At 51.0% G+C, this 16009-nt stretch overlaps 1 protein-coding gene across 2 annotated transcripts in view; it reads left to right on the top strand.

The window, feature by feature from the left end:
- The first annotated feature begins 14720 nt into the window (after positions 1-14720).
- Positions 14721-16009, top strand: part of Grhl1 (grainyhead like transcription factor 1) — a 48705-nt gene continuing 47416 nt past the window's right edge. For both annotated transcript variants that reach the window (XM_052745828.1, XM_052745827.1), the window contains exon 1: positions 14721-14942. In XM_052745828.1, the coding sequence (XP_052601788.1) occupies positions 14923-14942 (20 nt within the window). In that variant the 5' untranslated portion in view covers positions 14721-14922. The remainder of the gene's footprint in view (positions 14943-16009) is intronic.

Here is a 16009-nt window from a genome sequence, read left to right on the forward strand (position 1 = left end):
CACTTGTATTCATTGGATTTTAAAGCTCAACTTTCTTTTTCCAAGATGAGAACACTAGCTCTGTAGGGCAGATCTAGAACTCAATGTGCAGCTCAGACTAGCCTGGAACTCACTATTGTAACCCAGGCTGGCCTCAGTGCATTTCTGTAGCTAGAGTTTTCCTGCCTGGCCCACAGTCAGGACAAATCTCTCTTACCTGCCAGTCCCACCCACAGCTGCTCAAACCGGACCAAGTAAACACAGAGACTTATATTGGTTACAAACTGTATGGCCGTGGCAAGCTTCTTGCTAACTGTCCTTACAGCTTAAATTAATCCATTTCCATTAATCTATACCTTGCCACGTGGCTCGTGGCTTACCGGCATCTTCACATGCTGTTTCTCATCGTGGCGGCTGGCAGTGTCTCTCTGACTCAGCCTTCCACTTCCCAGCTTTATTCTCCTCCTTGTCCCGCCTATACTTCCTGCCTAGCCAATGTCCAATCAGTGTTTTATTTATTGACCAATCAGAGCAACACATTTGCCATACAGAACATCCCACAGCACATTTCCATTTTGAATCAGGGATTACAACTCTGCACGAACGTGATTGGCTTTGATTTTACTTCTTACATTAGATTATTCCTTACTCTTTGTAAAGTGAATCCCAGACAGATCAAAGATCTAGACAGCATAAGCATTCACTTCCTCATACGTGTAAGGATTCTGAGAAAACAGTATGGATGCTTCAGTTCCTGGGATTGGGGAAGACCTGAACCTATCTCAAACCCGGAAGCCTAAAGAAAAGATGAGCAACATCACCATGACAAACAGCAAACTGGGGTGATGTATCTGAGCGTACACCGGGCAGAGGAACAGCATTTAATGTAGCAATGGTGCTTGTAGAGCAGCAGGTAAAGGACTAGGGAAATTCAAAGGCCGCGCTGAAAAGACACGATGCCCCCCCCCCCCCACTCACAATGAAGAAATACGGATGAAATGCTCTTCTACACAGTAGACCGGCAGGTGGTTTTTTTTTTTTTTTTTTTGGTTTTTCGAGACAGGGTTTCTCTGTGTAGCTTTGCGCCTTTCCTGGGACTCACTTGGTAGCCCAGGCTGGCCTCGAACTCACAGAGATCCGCCTGGCTCTGCCTCCTGAGTGCTGGGATTAAAGGCGTGCGCCACCACCGCCCGGCTCCGGCAGGTGTTTTAAAGAGGTGTGACACACGGCCAGACCGGTGAAAGTTATTTTGCGGCAAACGCTGAGAACTGCCGTGTTCTGGTCACGAGCTGGGCACCAGGGGCACAGCATTGAACAAGCGGCTGCTTTAAGGCTCATATGATGGAGTTGAGCGGATAGTAGTCTGTCTTACGGGAATGAAACCAAGCAGGAACAAGTGGGGTGACTGGCGAGTGATAAGAAGGGGTACTCTACAGAGCACGGTTGAGGGACCTTCCAGAGAGGCGACACTGGAACAGAGACCAACTTGCATGAAGAACAGCAGAGGGAACAGGCTGTGTCACCTCAGGGAAGATCATTCATCACAGAGGGACCAAGAACAGCGGCTGACAGACTCAAGAGCGGCCAGCTCCTGGGGGTGTCGGGTGACAGATGGGCGAGAGTGCGAGAGATGTTGGGACCCACGAGGTGGGCACGGCATTCAAGGCCAGGAGAAGAATTCTATCTCAAGTTCGTCGCGGGAACCTTTGGGGAAATATAAGCGGAAGCCTGAGGAAATCCTTTTTCCGTTTGCTGGTTTGGAAATCAGTAATGAAGCCTGTCCTTTTTAAACAGATGTTTTTTGGCATCTCTGGGGTGATCCGGCGGTCTCATTTTGATCAGCTAATGTAGTTGTTTACAGTGATGGAATTCCAGATGTTGGATCAACCTTGCATTCCTGGGATACCTCTCCCTTGGCCTTGATCTGTGCTCTGTTTTGTATATTAAGTGTTTTTAGATTTGTTTGATACACCATTTGATAGCTTTGACTCAATTCTCCTGTCTCGGCCTCCTAAGCCAACTGGGATTGAGGCATAGCTGATATGCTAAAATTCTGTTGATAAATCTTTGCTCTCTGTTCAAGAGGGACATTCTGGAGTCTTCTTTTGTACGGTCTTGGATGTTTTTTGAGATCTTATCATGTTTTAGTAATGGGTTCAGCTTCCATTCGATAGGACTGTGGCAGTCCTCGGCTCTGACCTAATCAGTAAGGAGTTAGATCCAAGATGGCCAGGCAGCACTAACGGTGGACACCCTGACCCGGCTTGCCTGGCAGTCAAGTGCACTGATCCTGAGGCACAGTGACTCAAGGTCTGGAGCAGCACATGGCAGTCTCCGAAATGTAAAGGTTTTCAAAGCCAATGCAGCCCACTGCATTTTAATCGCACCAGTGGATTTTGACCTGGTTACCATTTTTTCGTACACAAACACAACCATGTGCACTGGTACAACTTGGACACTTCCTCTGCAGAATGCCCACACACTGCTGGCTATTCTTAGAGAATCCCCTCTGAAATACGTGTGTTCTTTGGTAGGCTGAGACTGGGCATTGCATTTAAAAGGCGTACCTCCCTGCAGCTCTGGCTCCCATGCACAGGAGCAGCGGGCATTACTCTGGGACTGCAGTGCTGGTTTCCAGTGGGTAAAGTGCCTCGTCCCCTCAAAGAGTGGTTTTGGGGGCCTCAGCAAGCCTGCCTGCTATTGACCTTGGAATGGAGGGGAGAGCCCAGGACCTGACACCTGGTAGCCAGCAGATGGTGAGTTCGACTGTAGAGTGCCTGTAATTCTTATCCCCACAGCCCAGCCCCATTCGCTGGCACACACAGAAAGATACTGGGGAGGGGCACTGCACCCAGAAGACTGGGAACAGAATTTCCAAGCATGGCTGCTGTGAAAGTTGCATGAGGTGTTTGAATGCTAAGATTAGAGATTTTTATCTTAAGTATGTGGCTGGTGAGGGGTTTTATTGTTGTTTTTAACTTAAAATGCCTCTGGGGTGTTTTGTTGTTTTTTTGTTTTGTTTGTTTTGTCTAAACAAGGTTTCTCAGTGTAGCCCTGGCTGTTCTGGATCTCACTTTGTAGACCAGGTTAGCCTTGAACTCACAGAGATCCATCTGCCTCTGCCTCCCAAACGCTGAGATTAAAGGTGTGCGCCGCCGCCACCGCCGCCGCCGCCACCACCACCACCCGGTCCCTCTGAGTTCCTGAAAGCCGAGTAGATTCACACAGCTTAGTCTCTTCGTGAAATGCACTCAAGGAGCTCTTAGTGTGTGTACAATTGCTGCCTACGGTGTGCCAGGCTGAGCTGCTAACACGCATGTGCCAGGCTGAGCTGCTAACACGCATGGCCAAGAAGACTCAGTACATGAAGAGCCCTCATGTTGGCTCACCCGGCCTTTTGCTCTCCTGGGCAATCATTTCCTTTTGGAACAACTAGTGTATGCCTTCCGAATCTTTTCGGGGAGCTGGGTGGCTTGTGAGTGCTCCCAAGGGAGTACCCCTTTTAAAGTCAAACTACCACTTAAATATAATGACCTTTTGTCGCCGTGGTTGTTCATGTTAATTGCATTAAGTGATTAAATTTTACCTCAAGTGGAAAGGATAGTTTCTTAATTTTAAAAACGCCCAGGATTGGGCTGGTGCTGTGGCTTTGTGGTGGAGGTGCCTGCTGCAGAAGCCTGAGGACCGGGTTCGGATCCCCAGCACCCAGGTAGAACAGCCTAGCTCGACAGCACTCAGCTGTCACTCTGGTGCTGGGTGGGAGCCTAGACAGGTGGATCCCCAGGGCTCACTGGCTTGCCTGTCCACACACCCCAGGGGGAGGAAGGGAGGGAGGGAGAGAGGGACAGAGGGAGGAATGTCTTAGGAAGAAAACTAAACCCAAGGCTAAAGCATAGGAAGATGGAATTTGCTTTGTTTCCTCCTCTTGGAAATCCACACCCGAAGGAAAATCCTCTGGAAAGGCCCCTGCCTGTCAAATCACTGTGTTCTCTCCGCAGCCAACTCCTCTACTCCAAAGCTGGGTCGGTTTTCCTTTGGTGGTGTGGTTTTTTAACTGTCCCCATGTCTAGCTGCCATGCTTTGCACAAGGCAGTCCTGCATCAGAGGAAGGGGGCCCAGGTAAGGCGTATCCCAGAGTCACCCAACAGGAAGGACAGAATGGACGGGATGCCCACTGCCTGCACGTGCTCCTTACGTCTCTGCCTTCCCAGGACCTGCAGCTGGGCACCTTCTCCCTGGGGCCTCACCCTGTCCCCTCCTCCCTGACTTTACTCCCTGACCCTCTCTGGCACCCAGATACTCCTCTCTGGCAATTGCTCAGCACCTGCAGGGCATCCTACTTGGCACATTTAACATAGTTGGCTCGCCTGGGTCCTCTGGTCCAGGGTCGTTGCTGTGGCTCCTTGGAGAACTCTGTTGTTGGTAGATGCTCCAACCATGGAATGACTCAGAGGGGACATCGCTAACTGCTCCTCACTGCATCGGTCACTCCAGGGCACTGTGCACTGAACAGACTCATTTGTGCCTCCTGAGGACTGGTTTTGAGTCACTCTGAGTTCTTAGAGAAGGAACTGGGCGTTGTTTTCATTACCATCAAATAGCCGTCTCCTGCCTAGCGTTCCAAGGCCCCGCTCCTGAGACTCCTCAGCCTCTTCCCTGCCGTGAATGGCTCCCCATTATTTTATACTCCGCCCCTTAACTACTGTAATGAGGCTCTCCATATTTTACGAGTAGGAATATTGAGACACCAAGTTCATCGATTGCTCAGGGTCAAACAGAAAGCCAGAGAATCAAGATCTGATCCCAGGCATCCTGGCTTGGCTCTAGAGTTCCTGGGCTACATCCACTCACAGGGCTGCCTTTCTCAACTGGGGGTGGTATGGATGAGAACATTGCCCTCAATCAAAAGAAATCCTTAGATCCCATCGTCACCCCAAACCTGATCTCCCTCAGAGGTGTACCCTGCCTCTCACTCACACCAGCTATGAATCTCTCCCCCTCCCTGCCCGTGGCACCGATCTCCATCCAGCCCTGACAGAGCCCTACGGGGTCACTGCCCAGCTCAGACACTCTCGCCTGTCTTCTGGGGGGATTGCAAAACCTCCCTTCTCTCCAGGCATTTATCATTCCTCAGCCAGTAATTTTCCAAAAATAGATTTACTAGCACTCTGGGGCTCGAAAGCCTTTGATGGCTCCTTGCTGTCTAGAGGCCCAGTGCCTTGTCACTGGACCATGGCTCCTATACTACTTCACATCTCCTGGCCCACATGCCCCCTCGGCTCCGACAAGCCATGACATCTCATTCCCCCAGGTTCTTGCCGGGGCTGGCACGGCTGTCAGGGGTGTCCTCTCTCTTCTCGGAAGAACTTCTCTTCCCTCAGAACCCTGCTCAGATGCCATCTCCAGCCAGCCGTCCCCAGCTCAGTTCCCCGGGGAGGGTTCCCGGTTCCCAGCGCACACACCACGGTCAGTGAGTAAATGGCATTTGTGAAGTTGTGGTTCCCTAGAGAGCAAATGGAGAGTCGGGGTGGGGTCAGCTGTGCACACCTGGGTCCAGTGCCACAAGCCAGGTAGGTCAGTCAGCTCAGCATGTTGTCCCCATGGCCCTGAGGGCCCAGGAGACTTCAGGTTAAGAAACTCAAGACCAGCCGGGCAGTGGTGGTGCACGCCTTTAATCCCAGCACTTGGGAGGCAGAGCCAGGCGGATCTCTGTGAGTTCGAGGCCAGCCTGGGCTACAAAGTGAGTTCCAGGAAAGGCGCAAAGCTACACAGAGAAACCCTGTCTCGAAAAACCTAAAAAAAAAAAAAAAAGAAACTCAAGACCTTGCATAAGAAGTGGAATCTCTAAGCGTGCAGGCAGCATTCAAAGACAGGCACCGAGGACAGAGCACACATCTAAGTACAAACGGACTCTCCATGGTTCTCGCTGTTCACCATGCATCGCCCCAGAACTTCAGGACCACAGTCTCCCATCTCTGCTGGTCACACTGGTGATGCAAGCGAGCATCTCAGGCAAGAGCCCGAGCCCCGAGCTGTAGCTCTAGCTCTCTGTTTTCTTTCTGTCTCAAAAACGGTTTCCTACCTTGCCCAGGCTGGCCTTGAACTCTGTCCGGGTTAGCCTTGAACTCGCGCCTCCTGAGTAGCTGTGACCACAGTCCTTTGCCAACTGCTGACCATCCCGTCAGCATTTTCATTATGCCGTCTGTAAGTGTGCTCAGCTTACTACACCCTCACTCACCTGGCTGGGGATGCTAATCGTGGCAGAGATCCAGTGTAAGACCCTGGGTTCCATTCTCAGAAACAGACAGCGCACGCTTTCTCTCTCGCTCGCTCTCTTCCCCCGCCCCTCGCTCTCGCACACACATGCGCACACACCCCACTCACTCATTGCCTGGCCGTCTGCTGGTTTCATGCTGCAGAACCCTCTGCTAACCCCACCATAGCTCGGAGCAGAGGGAAGATGAAGAAGCTTTATGCTGCTTGGAGGAGCTCTTAAGAGAGTTAAAGGAGGGGCTGGAGAGATGGTTCGGGGATTAAGAGCACCGGCTGCTCTTCCAGAGGACCAGGGTTCAATTCCTAGCACCCACATGGCAGCTCACAACTATATGTAACTCCAGTTCTAGGGGATCTGACACCCTCTTCTAGCCTCTGTTGCCACCAGACACACTAGTGGTACACAGACATACATGCAAAACATCAGCACACATAAAATGATCACATAATTTAAAAGTTTTTAAAAATCGGACTGAAGGGTATCCAAGCTGCACATTGCTACGCGACCTCCCTGTTCCAAAGCAGCAGCGCTACACATGCTCACCCTTTGTTCAGACCAAGCACTATCTGCTCCTGGAGAGCTGTCACGAAATTCCCCTAACTGGCTCCTGCGTCTCCTTGCTAACGCTTCTTGCAAAAATGCCCTTGATTTTCTCTCTTTCTCCCGCCTGTAATTTTTACTCCAATTAGCACTACAGAGGCACTCAGCTTTCCAGACACTGGACTTGGTGGTTTTGTGGTTGAGAAAGGACATATAAAATATAGAGCAAAAATATGTGATTTTTTTTTTCAAGCAAAGGAAATTGTCAGTGCAGGGAAATCACTGTAAGATCCAGGGCAGTGAGGCTTGAACTTTGAGCATGTGGTTCGACCCTTGCTTGTTCCCCAGGTACAAAGCAAAGTTGTCTCCCCTTCACTACGATGGATGTGATGCTCCAACAATTTTATATAGGTATTTATTTTGTATCAAAGATATCTTACCACTAGGACCACTCCTTCAAGGAGCAGATGTGGCCGTGTGAGCCAGCAAGCATGGATTAGCCTCTCAGACCCCGCCTGGGTGTTTCCTTCAAGTGGCAGCGAATCCGATGGTCACGCCTCTGCACTGTTAATCACAGGTGAGAGGGCTTTCTCGAGGTGAAGGCCTGGGCTTCTGAGCCTAGGGCTTTCTGGTAGCTATGTTGCAACTGCCGAGCCCTTGCCGGAGCGATCAATTGACAGTGAAGCCACGGGAAAAGAATGTGAGGTATCCTGGTTCTTCCAGTTGCCAGCAAGCGGGTGCCGCCCTATCCCACTGAGCCGCTTCGGCCTCCATTCACAAACGGGAGCACAGCTGACTTCTTGGTGACTGGAGTCTGGATCGAGTCCCAGGTACCTGACAAGACTCACCAGGGATTACTAGACCTGGCAGTTGGCAGACAGGCTGGGGGAAGGGGAAAAACTTTCGGCAAATGTGTTCATGACAACTGTCACAGTTGAAAGCAGAGCGTGTGGATGACAAGAATGGATACGCTCCTGAGAGCCCGTGGATCTCAGGATTTGAGAACCTGCTTAGGCTACCACCAAACGCCATCTCCAAAGCCACATACTGTCACTAGAAAGTGCCAGCTACAGCTCTGCCGAGTTCAATGTGTCTGGACTGCTCTACATCGGGCCATGGGTTAATCTCGGACTCTCGGGCAGAAACATCAAAACCTGTTACAAAGCATGGGGTTCAAGACGCCGAAGCGCACATTCCATACTTACCGGCTTTGAGACTCTGGAACTAATTATCTCTCTACAGCAACTTCTCCATCTGTGAGAGATGACCTCAAACTACCTCACAGAGCTTCAAGGACCAGAGGCTGTGGGGTGTGTCTGATTATGCTGGACACTTGATACTCCCCAAGGAAGACCAATGTCATTACCATCCTGAATAACAAGGACCACTCATGCTAATATGCTTGACAGTTTTTTTTTTTAAATAAGAGGTAAAGTTTTTATCCTTTAAACAGCGTATGTGAGGATAAGGAAAAAGTGAAGAGGTTGTAAGTTTGGTATTCATTAAGCTCCTGTTACATACCTGGAAATCTATGGGACATCTCACTTTTCTTTTTATTTGAGAGGGTCTTACTGGGCAGCTCAGACTAGTGTTGACTTTTTAAGCCTCCTGCCTCCGCCTTTGGAAGTGATGGGATTTCAGGTATGCCCCACTATTCCCAATTTGTGACATTTTTCTTTAAAACTAGCCAAAGACTTTAATCCTAACAGTGATTATGATCTGATTGCCCACGGTGGGCGCAAAGGTTAAACAGTTCCCGACACCTCAGGGCTGGAGGCAGTGGGGAGAGTTAGCCTCCCTCGCCGCCCACACCCTGCTCTCCAGAGTGCAAAGTCTTTCATCTCAGGCTGGCAAAGGTCTGAGGCGGCGAGCTGGGTGGGGTGGTTGGAGATCTGGCACAGAGGCTCTGCCATTATCATTGAGCCACTTGAGACATCCTTTCTATAGCAGCCTTGTCATCAGGCCTAAAGTCACGGGAGGCAGGGAGTCGTACAAACGACTCCTAAAGTCACGGGAGGCAACGAGACCGTGTGCCTGAGGATGAACAGAACAGGCTCCTGCTCTTAGAATATTTCTGTCCTTGAGATGCAGAGAGATCTCTGGGCGCTAAATGCCAGTTCCGTCACGTTCTGACCAAGTGTTGCAATATACTCTATCCCCTCACGATCTTTAGAGAGGATAGAAGACATCTTTAAATGGCCATGGACCAGGTGATGTGGGATTCGTTTTTGTTGTTGTTGTTTCTTCCAGACAGGGTTTCTCTGTGTAACAGCCCTGGCTCTCCTGGAACTCAGTCTGTAGACCATGCTGGTTTGAACTCACAGAGATCCTCCTGCCTCTGCCTCCCAGGTGCTGGGATTAAAGTTGTGTGCCACCACTCCTGGCCTTTTGTGGGGGCGCGGGGGGGGGGGGGGCGGAATTTGTATAAGTTTAGCTGTGTCTTTAATTTTTAGAGCTAGCACACACACTAATGGGTCTCACGCTGACGCTTTCATCCGTATGTGTCATTCGACCTTACTTCAATTCCTGCTCCTCCTCTCCTGTCCCCTCTGGCTAGCTCTCTTCATTCTTCATTCTCCAGATTTCCCCTCTGTTTTCTGTCATACACCCTCTCACACCTCCCCGCACTGTGGGGAAGTCCTGAAATACATCACTCAGTTAACTCCACAGCAATCAAAACTACTCCCTCACTTCCCAAATGGAAACTGAGTACTGTCAGGGGCATGGCTACTCCAGGTAAAAACGTGATACTGACCTAGAATTTGAATCCTGAGCTCAAAAAGTCATGTGGAACTGGAATTAGTGAGAAGGCAGAGCAGCCTGAGGGGTGTCCTCTAACAGGGGCAATTCTAGTGGTACAGCAGGCTGGTTTAAACAGAGCCAGGGAAAGGGGCTAAAATTCAGCACATGTGAATCACAGTGTCCAGGGGACGCCGAAATAGGGATACATCGTGTTGGAAGCTTTAACTGGGGTGTCAATTAGGAAACATGTTGGGGGCCAGATTGGGAAGGAACTGCAATGTCCAGGCTGATTGTGATCACAGAAACTGTCCTTAGAGTCCTGGGACATAGGAGTGGGACACGGACACACACACACACACACACACACACACACACACACACACACACACACGCATGCACACACACGCACGACCTGTCCAACTGTGCACCTCACTAGCCAGCATGAGCATCTATGCTATGACCCTTTTAATGTGCATCCAACCCTGACACATTGTTTCCAGAGTCCAATGCTACCACAGGATCTACACTGGGAGGGAGGTCCAGTGAGTCACCATCACTTAGGATACAATCTTTTTAAAACAGTGCCATTGACTGGGCATGTGTGCCATTTCTGTAACCGTAGCTCTTGGGAGACTATGACAGGAGGACCATAGGTTTGAGGTTAGCATGGGATACAAAGTGAGACTCTGTCTAAAAAACAACTACAAACACATCCCCCAAATTAAAGTGATAGTAACAAAGAAACAAAATTAGACTGCAGCTGGGTGCGTCCTACATGCCTGGACACAGCTGCTCAGAAGCCGGCGGGAGAAGGATTATTTGAGCCCAGAAGTTTGAGATCAGTTGGGGCCATATAATCAGATTCTGTCTCAGAAGAACAAAGCAGAAACCAGTAATACTACCTCATTCTTTTGTTTTGTGTTTTCGAGGCAAGGTTTCTCTGTGTAGCTTTGGAGCCTGTCCTGAATCTCCTCTGTAGACCAGGCTGGCCTCGAACTCAAAGAGATCTGCCTGGCTCTGCCTCCCAAGTGCCGGAATTAAAAGTATGTGCCACCACCACCCAATTCCCATTCTTTTTTTTTTTTTTTTTTAGTTTTTCGAGCCAGGGTTTCTCTGTGTAGCTTTGCGCCTTTCCTGGAACTCGCTTTGGAGACCAGGCTGGCCTCGAACTCACAGAGATCCGCCTGGCTCTGCCTCCCGAGTGCTGGGATTAAAGGCGTGCGCCACCACCGCCCGGCCTCCAATTCCCATTCTTAAGAAGCCCCTCCAGAAAGATAAGCCCTGCTCATAACTTTAAAAGTGCAGTTCAAAACAGTAAGATATATTTTTTCATAGCAATCTCTGACAATGTCTGGTGTTGGCACGGTCATGGCTTTGGCCAGTTTGAGCAGCTACTTGTCTAAAAGGCACAGCCTTTTGGGAAAACGTCTGTGGGCCGGTGAGAGTTAGGTCAGCGGGTGAAGATGCTTGTAGAAGAGGCCTGTGAACCTGAGTTTCATCCCTGGAACTCACATAAAGGTGGAAGGGGGAGAACTGATTCCATGCTGTCCTCCGACTGCCATACATGCTCCTTGGCACACATCATGTGCACACGTGTACAATAGTGAAAATGTTCATTTTAAAAGGCAAGTGTGCATATCCCCCCCACCCCGCCGCCCCAAACTCCAATCCTAGGAATCTATTCTGTGACTATACCTGGCCCTAGTATGCAAAAATGTACTTGGGAGGATGTTTACTGTGAATGTTTGTGATTCTTATAAGCTAAGGGAAAACGGATTGCTGAGCACTAGCCCCCTATTGTATATCCGAGCAAAGAAATAGATTCCGGTGTCCGAACGAAAATTGTGGGAAATGTAAGAAGTGGTAACTCATCCCTGGACGAATCCTATATGCCTTCGTTTACATAGAAAAATCTGGAAACATATACAAAACAGTTACAAGTGTTTAGTTCTCTCGGGGAAGTGGGGATGGTGGAGGGAGGGGCTTAAATGTCTTTCTTCCCTTTCCTTACTAGTTTCTTTATCTTGAACCATGAGTAGTTATTATTTTATAATTTAAAATAATGTTAAAGTATAATTAAGGGCCTTCGAGATGGTTCGGTGGGTATGGGGGCTTGTCACCAAGCCCTGATGACCTGAGTTCGATCCCTGGAACCTACATGATGACAGAAGAGAACCAACTCCCACAAATTGTCCTTTCACCTCCACACACGTGCTCTGGCTCATACACCCCCAAATTCCCCCCTACACTAAGTAAATAAGTGTAAAAAAAATTTAAGTAAAAATAAAGACATAATGCTAACAGCTCACAGATGTGGATTTGAACTTCAGAATGCGTTAGCAATAAATGGAATAGTCTTGAGGTTTACTAATAAAAGAGAGGTGTTTTTTTTTTTCAGTTTTTTGTTTTGTTACAGGGTCTCATGTAGCCCAGGCTGGCCTCAGACTCACTATACAGATGAAGATGACTGCCTCTACCTCCTGATTGCTGGCATTACAACTGTGCACCATCACACCTAAGATCATTTGTTTGTATCACGACATCTGTGCTCTAATACCAGTGGGCCTTCCTGCTCTGTTTCTGAGGTTTTGGCTTAACACGTCTTCACTGTTGCTGTTTATTTGGGACAGACAGTGGACCCAGTGGACCAACGCTCCTCAGTGTCCTCAGGTAGGCCAGGAGGGGCCAGAACCTGGGGCCTTAGGTGCCTACAGAGAACTGTGCCTTTTAATAACCACCTCTAGGACATTTCCATGTACATGCCAGTGCTGGAAACCCAACAATGACAGAACAGTGTCCTCTCTGCAAGAGCTCACTTAAGAATCTTGCACAGGGCATGATAAACGTTGGAAGTATGCTGGAGGCACTTGTGGGTCACACAGGAGGGGTCACACAGGAGGGGTCACACAGGAGGGGTCACACAGGATGGCTCACTGGGCCAAGGCTCAGGAAGTCTGGATAAGGGAACAGAGGTACACGTGAGTCTTTGAGTGAATTGGAGTCTGCTAATCTCCAGAGTAGCAGCTGACTTGGGAAGGGTGGGCTTTACTGAGAGTAACATGGGATTAAGCTTTATGAAGGGACACTCTGGCAAGAGTATGGAGATGTCTGTGTGCGCGTGTGCATATGCGTGTGTGTGATTTTCTTAAATATACAACTATCAAGTAAAGAAAGAACAGGCGCCAGGGCCCCAGTGTTGCACCAGGGCTGGGCACAGAGGCTGAAAAATAGCTATGGTTACTGACTGGGGCCTTCGGGCCTCAGAGATGTGAGAAGATAGGGTAGAGAACAGAGGGGTGGCTAACACAGGACGAAGGCATGGGTGACCTTAGGTGCTCGGTCCTCAATAGAGCACTCCTTCCTTCTTGGCTCAGCATCTTTCACTGGCCCCCACTTTCCTCAAAGCTCAGCCTGTCTGCCGTCTCCTCTTCTGGCTCGTCTCCGGCCAAGTCTTCCACGTTGAAGGCTTCAGGACCCAGGGTCCATTGCATCCTATTTCCTCCTGCATGCCCTGGAGGTTCAGCCATTTCAAGGCTTTGAATTCCACCCTCAGGATGACATGCCCAGAGGTCAAATTTCGGTCCAGATTTTCCTCCTGGACTCCCGGTCTAGAATCCATCTACATGACACATCTACTCTGATGAAAACTGGACTTTAAACTTAACACATCCTAAACAGGACCCTGGCCCACCCCTGAACGTCTATGGTTGCTGCCCCTCACCATCTCAGGAGACAAGTCATTCTACCCAGTTGTTCAGCTGCAAAACCTCTGGTCACTCTTAGCTCTTTTTTTTTTTTTTGGTGGTGGTGGTGGTGAGTCTCACTCTGGGACTGGCCTGAGACTTGAAAGCCTCCTGCTTCAACTTCCTGAGTCCTGGGGTTGTAGACACACCATCTATCCATGAAACTCTTTAACTTGCTTTTCGGTTCTCAGGAAATCCTGTTAGTTCTGCGAACACAAATGTATCTGGAATTCAAACACATCTCACTGTTCCGTGACCCCGGGCCACGCTCCCGGCTACTATTTATCTTTCACTAGTATTTTTGATATTCATTCAAAATTCAGCAGCCAGATTATTTTAAAACACGAATGAGGTGTGTCTAGGCCCTACCCCAAGCCCTCCACAAAGCTTCCTCCTTTAAGACCTTACGGAAGCCTGCGGGGCTCTACAGTTTCCGCCTGTGTCCAGTTACTCTCTAGTAACCGGTCTCTGCTCTCCCAGCTCTTCAGTGGACAGCTGATATCCCGCTATCCCAGTCCGTGGCTGTGCCCTCACCCCTACAGGAGTACCCCTCACCACCGTCATCTTTAAGCTCTCCGACCTGCCTGCAGAGCTTGCCACCTCTCGGTGGCACACCAAAGGAATCAGCGTTACTTCCCAAATTAGGATGCTCTAGAAAGCAGGGAAATTTGTGTGCTCTCTCTCTCTCTCTCTGCCCTGTCCTCGGTGTCTAGGACCCTGTCTGAATTGTAATAGGCCTCAGGCCGAGGTTAAAGAAGCAGACCTGTGGAAAAGGCTCCATCAGAGGAAAGAGTATAGGAGGAAGAGGGTGGAAACCAACCTGGAGCTGGCCAGAGAGAGCGCACAGGCAGCTAGGAGCTGAGGATGAGGAAGCCCAAGGGGAGGTCGGAGCGGATGCAGAGGCAAGTTAGAGATGCTCCCGGGGAGGCTGGAGCTCCTCTGGAGCTTGGGAAGAAGGTTTACAGTGGCCCAATGCCCCTGATACGAGGTAGGCGCTCAATAAAAGGGACCGCTGGCCGGAGGAAAACGGGCTATTCTGGGGCTGTGCAGATGGCGACTGTCACAGAGTGGACGCGACCAAACCTGCACAGCTGCAAAGACAGAACGGAACCTTCCCAAGCTCTCTCCCAGGGGAAAGGCCATGGAGCCGGGGGGAAGTGACCGCGAGCGAGAACTGGAAGGTGAGACGCGCCCACGCGGGTGCGCGCCGAAGCCTCGCGGCGCCGGCGCCACTCCGAGCCGGCGCCACCGGGGCCAGCGGCGCGCAAGCTCCCCCAGCGCCGCCGCGCACCGCGTGGCCCCCGCCCTACCCGCCCGGCCCTTCAGACTCCGCCCTCCCCAGCCCCGCCATCCCACCAATCAGACGGAGGGCCCCGCCTCCCGGCCCCCGAAGCCCCGCCCCGGGCCGGCGCGTCGCCAGCCAATGGGAGGCCGAGCCCAGCGCCCAGTGCGCGCTGCCCGCGCCGAGCCGGCTCAGAGCGAGAAAAGCGAACCCAACCCGTCGGGGCCGCCGCTCCGGACCCACCGCCTGCCGCCGCGCGCCGCCCGCCGCCGCCTCCTCCCCCCCGGATCGGGTGTACTGTCCCAACCCGAAAGTCCAGTTCTGCGGCCCGGCTGCGGCGAGCGAGCGAGCGAGCGAGCGCGATGACACAGGAGTACGACAAGTGAGTGAGGCGCGGGCGCGAGTCCGGCCAGGGCCCCGGGGGCCACCGCACCTGCCGCCGCGACGGCGCGGGCTCCCGAGCGAGGGGCCTCGAGGCCGGGCTGGGCGGGGCGAGCAGGGGGGCAGCCGGCCCTCGGCTCGCCGTCGGAGGGCCCCCGGGCCCCGTCACCCATGCATGGCTCGGTGGGGACGGGTGGACCCCGGGCAGCAGCGTGCTGTCACCTGCCGAGCGAGCTGCTGCGGGAGCGAGGAGAGATCTAGGGGAAGGTGGAAGCGTCCGCTGCCCGCGCGTTTTCTTCGCTGCGGCTGCTGTGTGAGAAAACGGCTGTGGGTGTTCTCGGGCCCTTGCATCACCGATGGTAATTACAGAAGACTGTTTCTCCTGGTCGGGAGTAGCAAGAGGAAGAAACTGCAAGCAGGGTGATAAACTTAGAGAATTCTTTTGGATCGGGATTGGCTTTTCTCGGGAGTTTGGGGTTTTAGAAGCGAGCGAGAAATGTACAGGGGGTGGTGTTAAGATGTGATCGGACGTTGGCAGGACGAGGGGGTCCCGGAGAGTTCTCGGTTTTACTCGCAACTTTTCTGTGTTTATAAAGATGTCCTGAAAGTCGGAGCCCGGCTATTTCAGCTCAGTAAATCTGGAGCAGAGAATTGGCTTCGTAGTTACTTGTGAAGGGTGGATTTTTCTCGTGCCTGTTTTCTGAAGGAGGGTTTAGCTGTGTGTAGAATCAGCAACAGAATAATCTTGTCTTGTAAAAAAAAAAAAAAAAAGAAGTTGTATGAGTACTGGGCTCTCTTGAAGGTCTGAGGCTCATTTGAAAACACCCATGAACCTTCAGGGCCGGAACAACAGCTTGCTGGTCATGAAGAAGTGAACTGCAATTGCCAGTCTGCTTATTTCTCTACTTGTCGACAAGGCAAAAGTCCCCAGCGCCAACCCCTTGGCTTGAGGCATACTTTGGAAATATAAAATGCCTTCAGGATGATTGCAGACAGAAAGCCACTTGGAAAATATTTATTTTTTGATGCTTGTACCAATGTAGGATGGGATGGTAGGAGAAGGAAAGC

This window comes from Peromyscus californicus, unplaced genomic scaffold (genome assembly GCF_007827085.1).
Source record: "Peromyscus californicus insignis strain IS unplaced genomic scaffold, ASM782708v3 Scaffold_1__1_contigs__length_55948999, whole genome shotgun sequence".
In the NCBI taxonomy this organism is placed as follows: domain Eukaryota; kingdom Metazoa; phylum Chordata; class Mammalia; order Rodentia; family Cricetidae; genus Peromyscus; species Peromyscus californicus.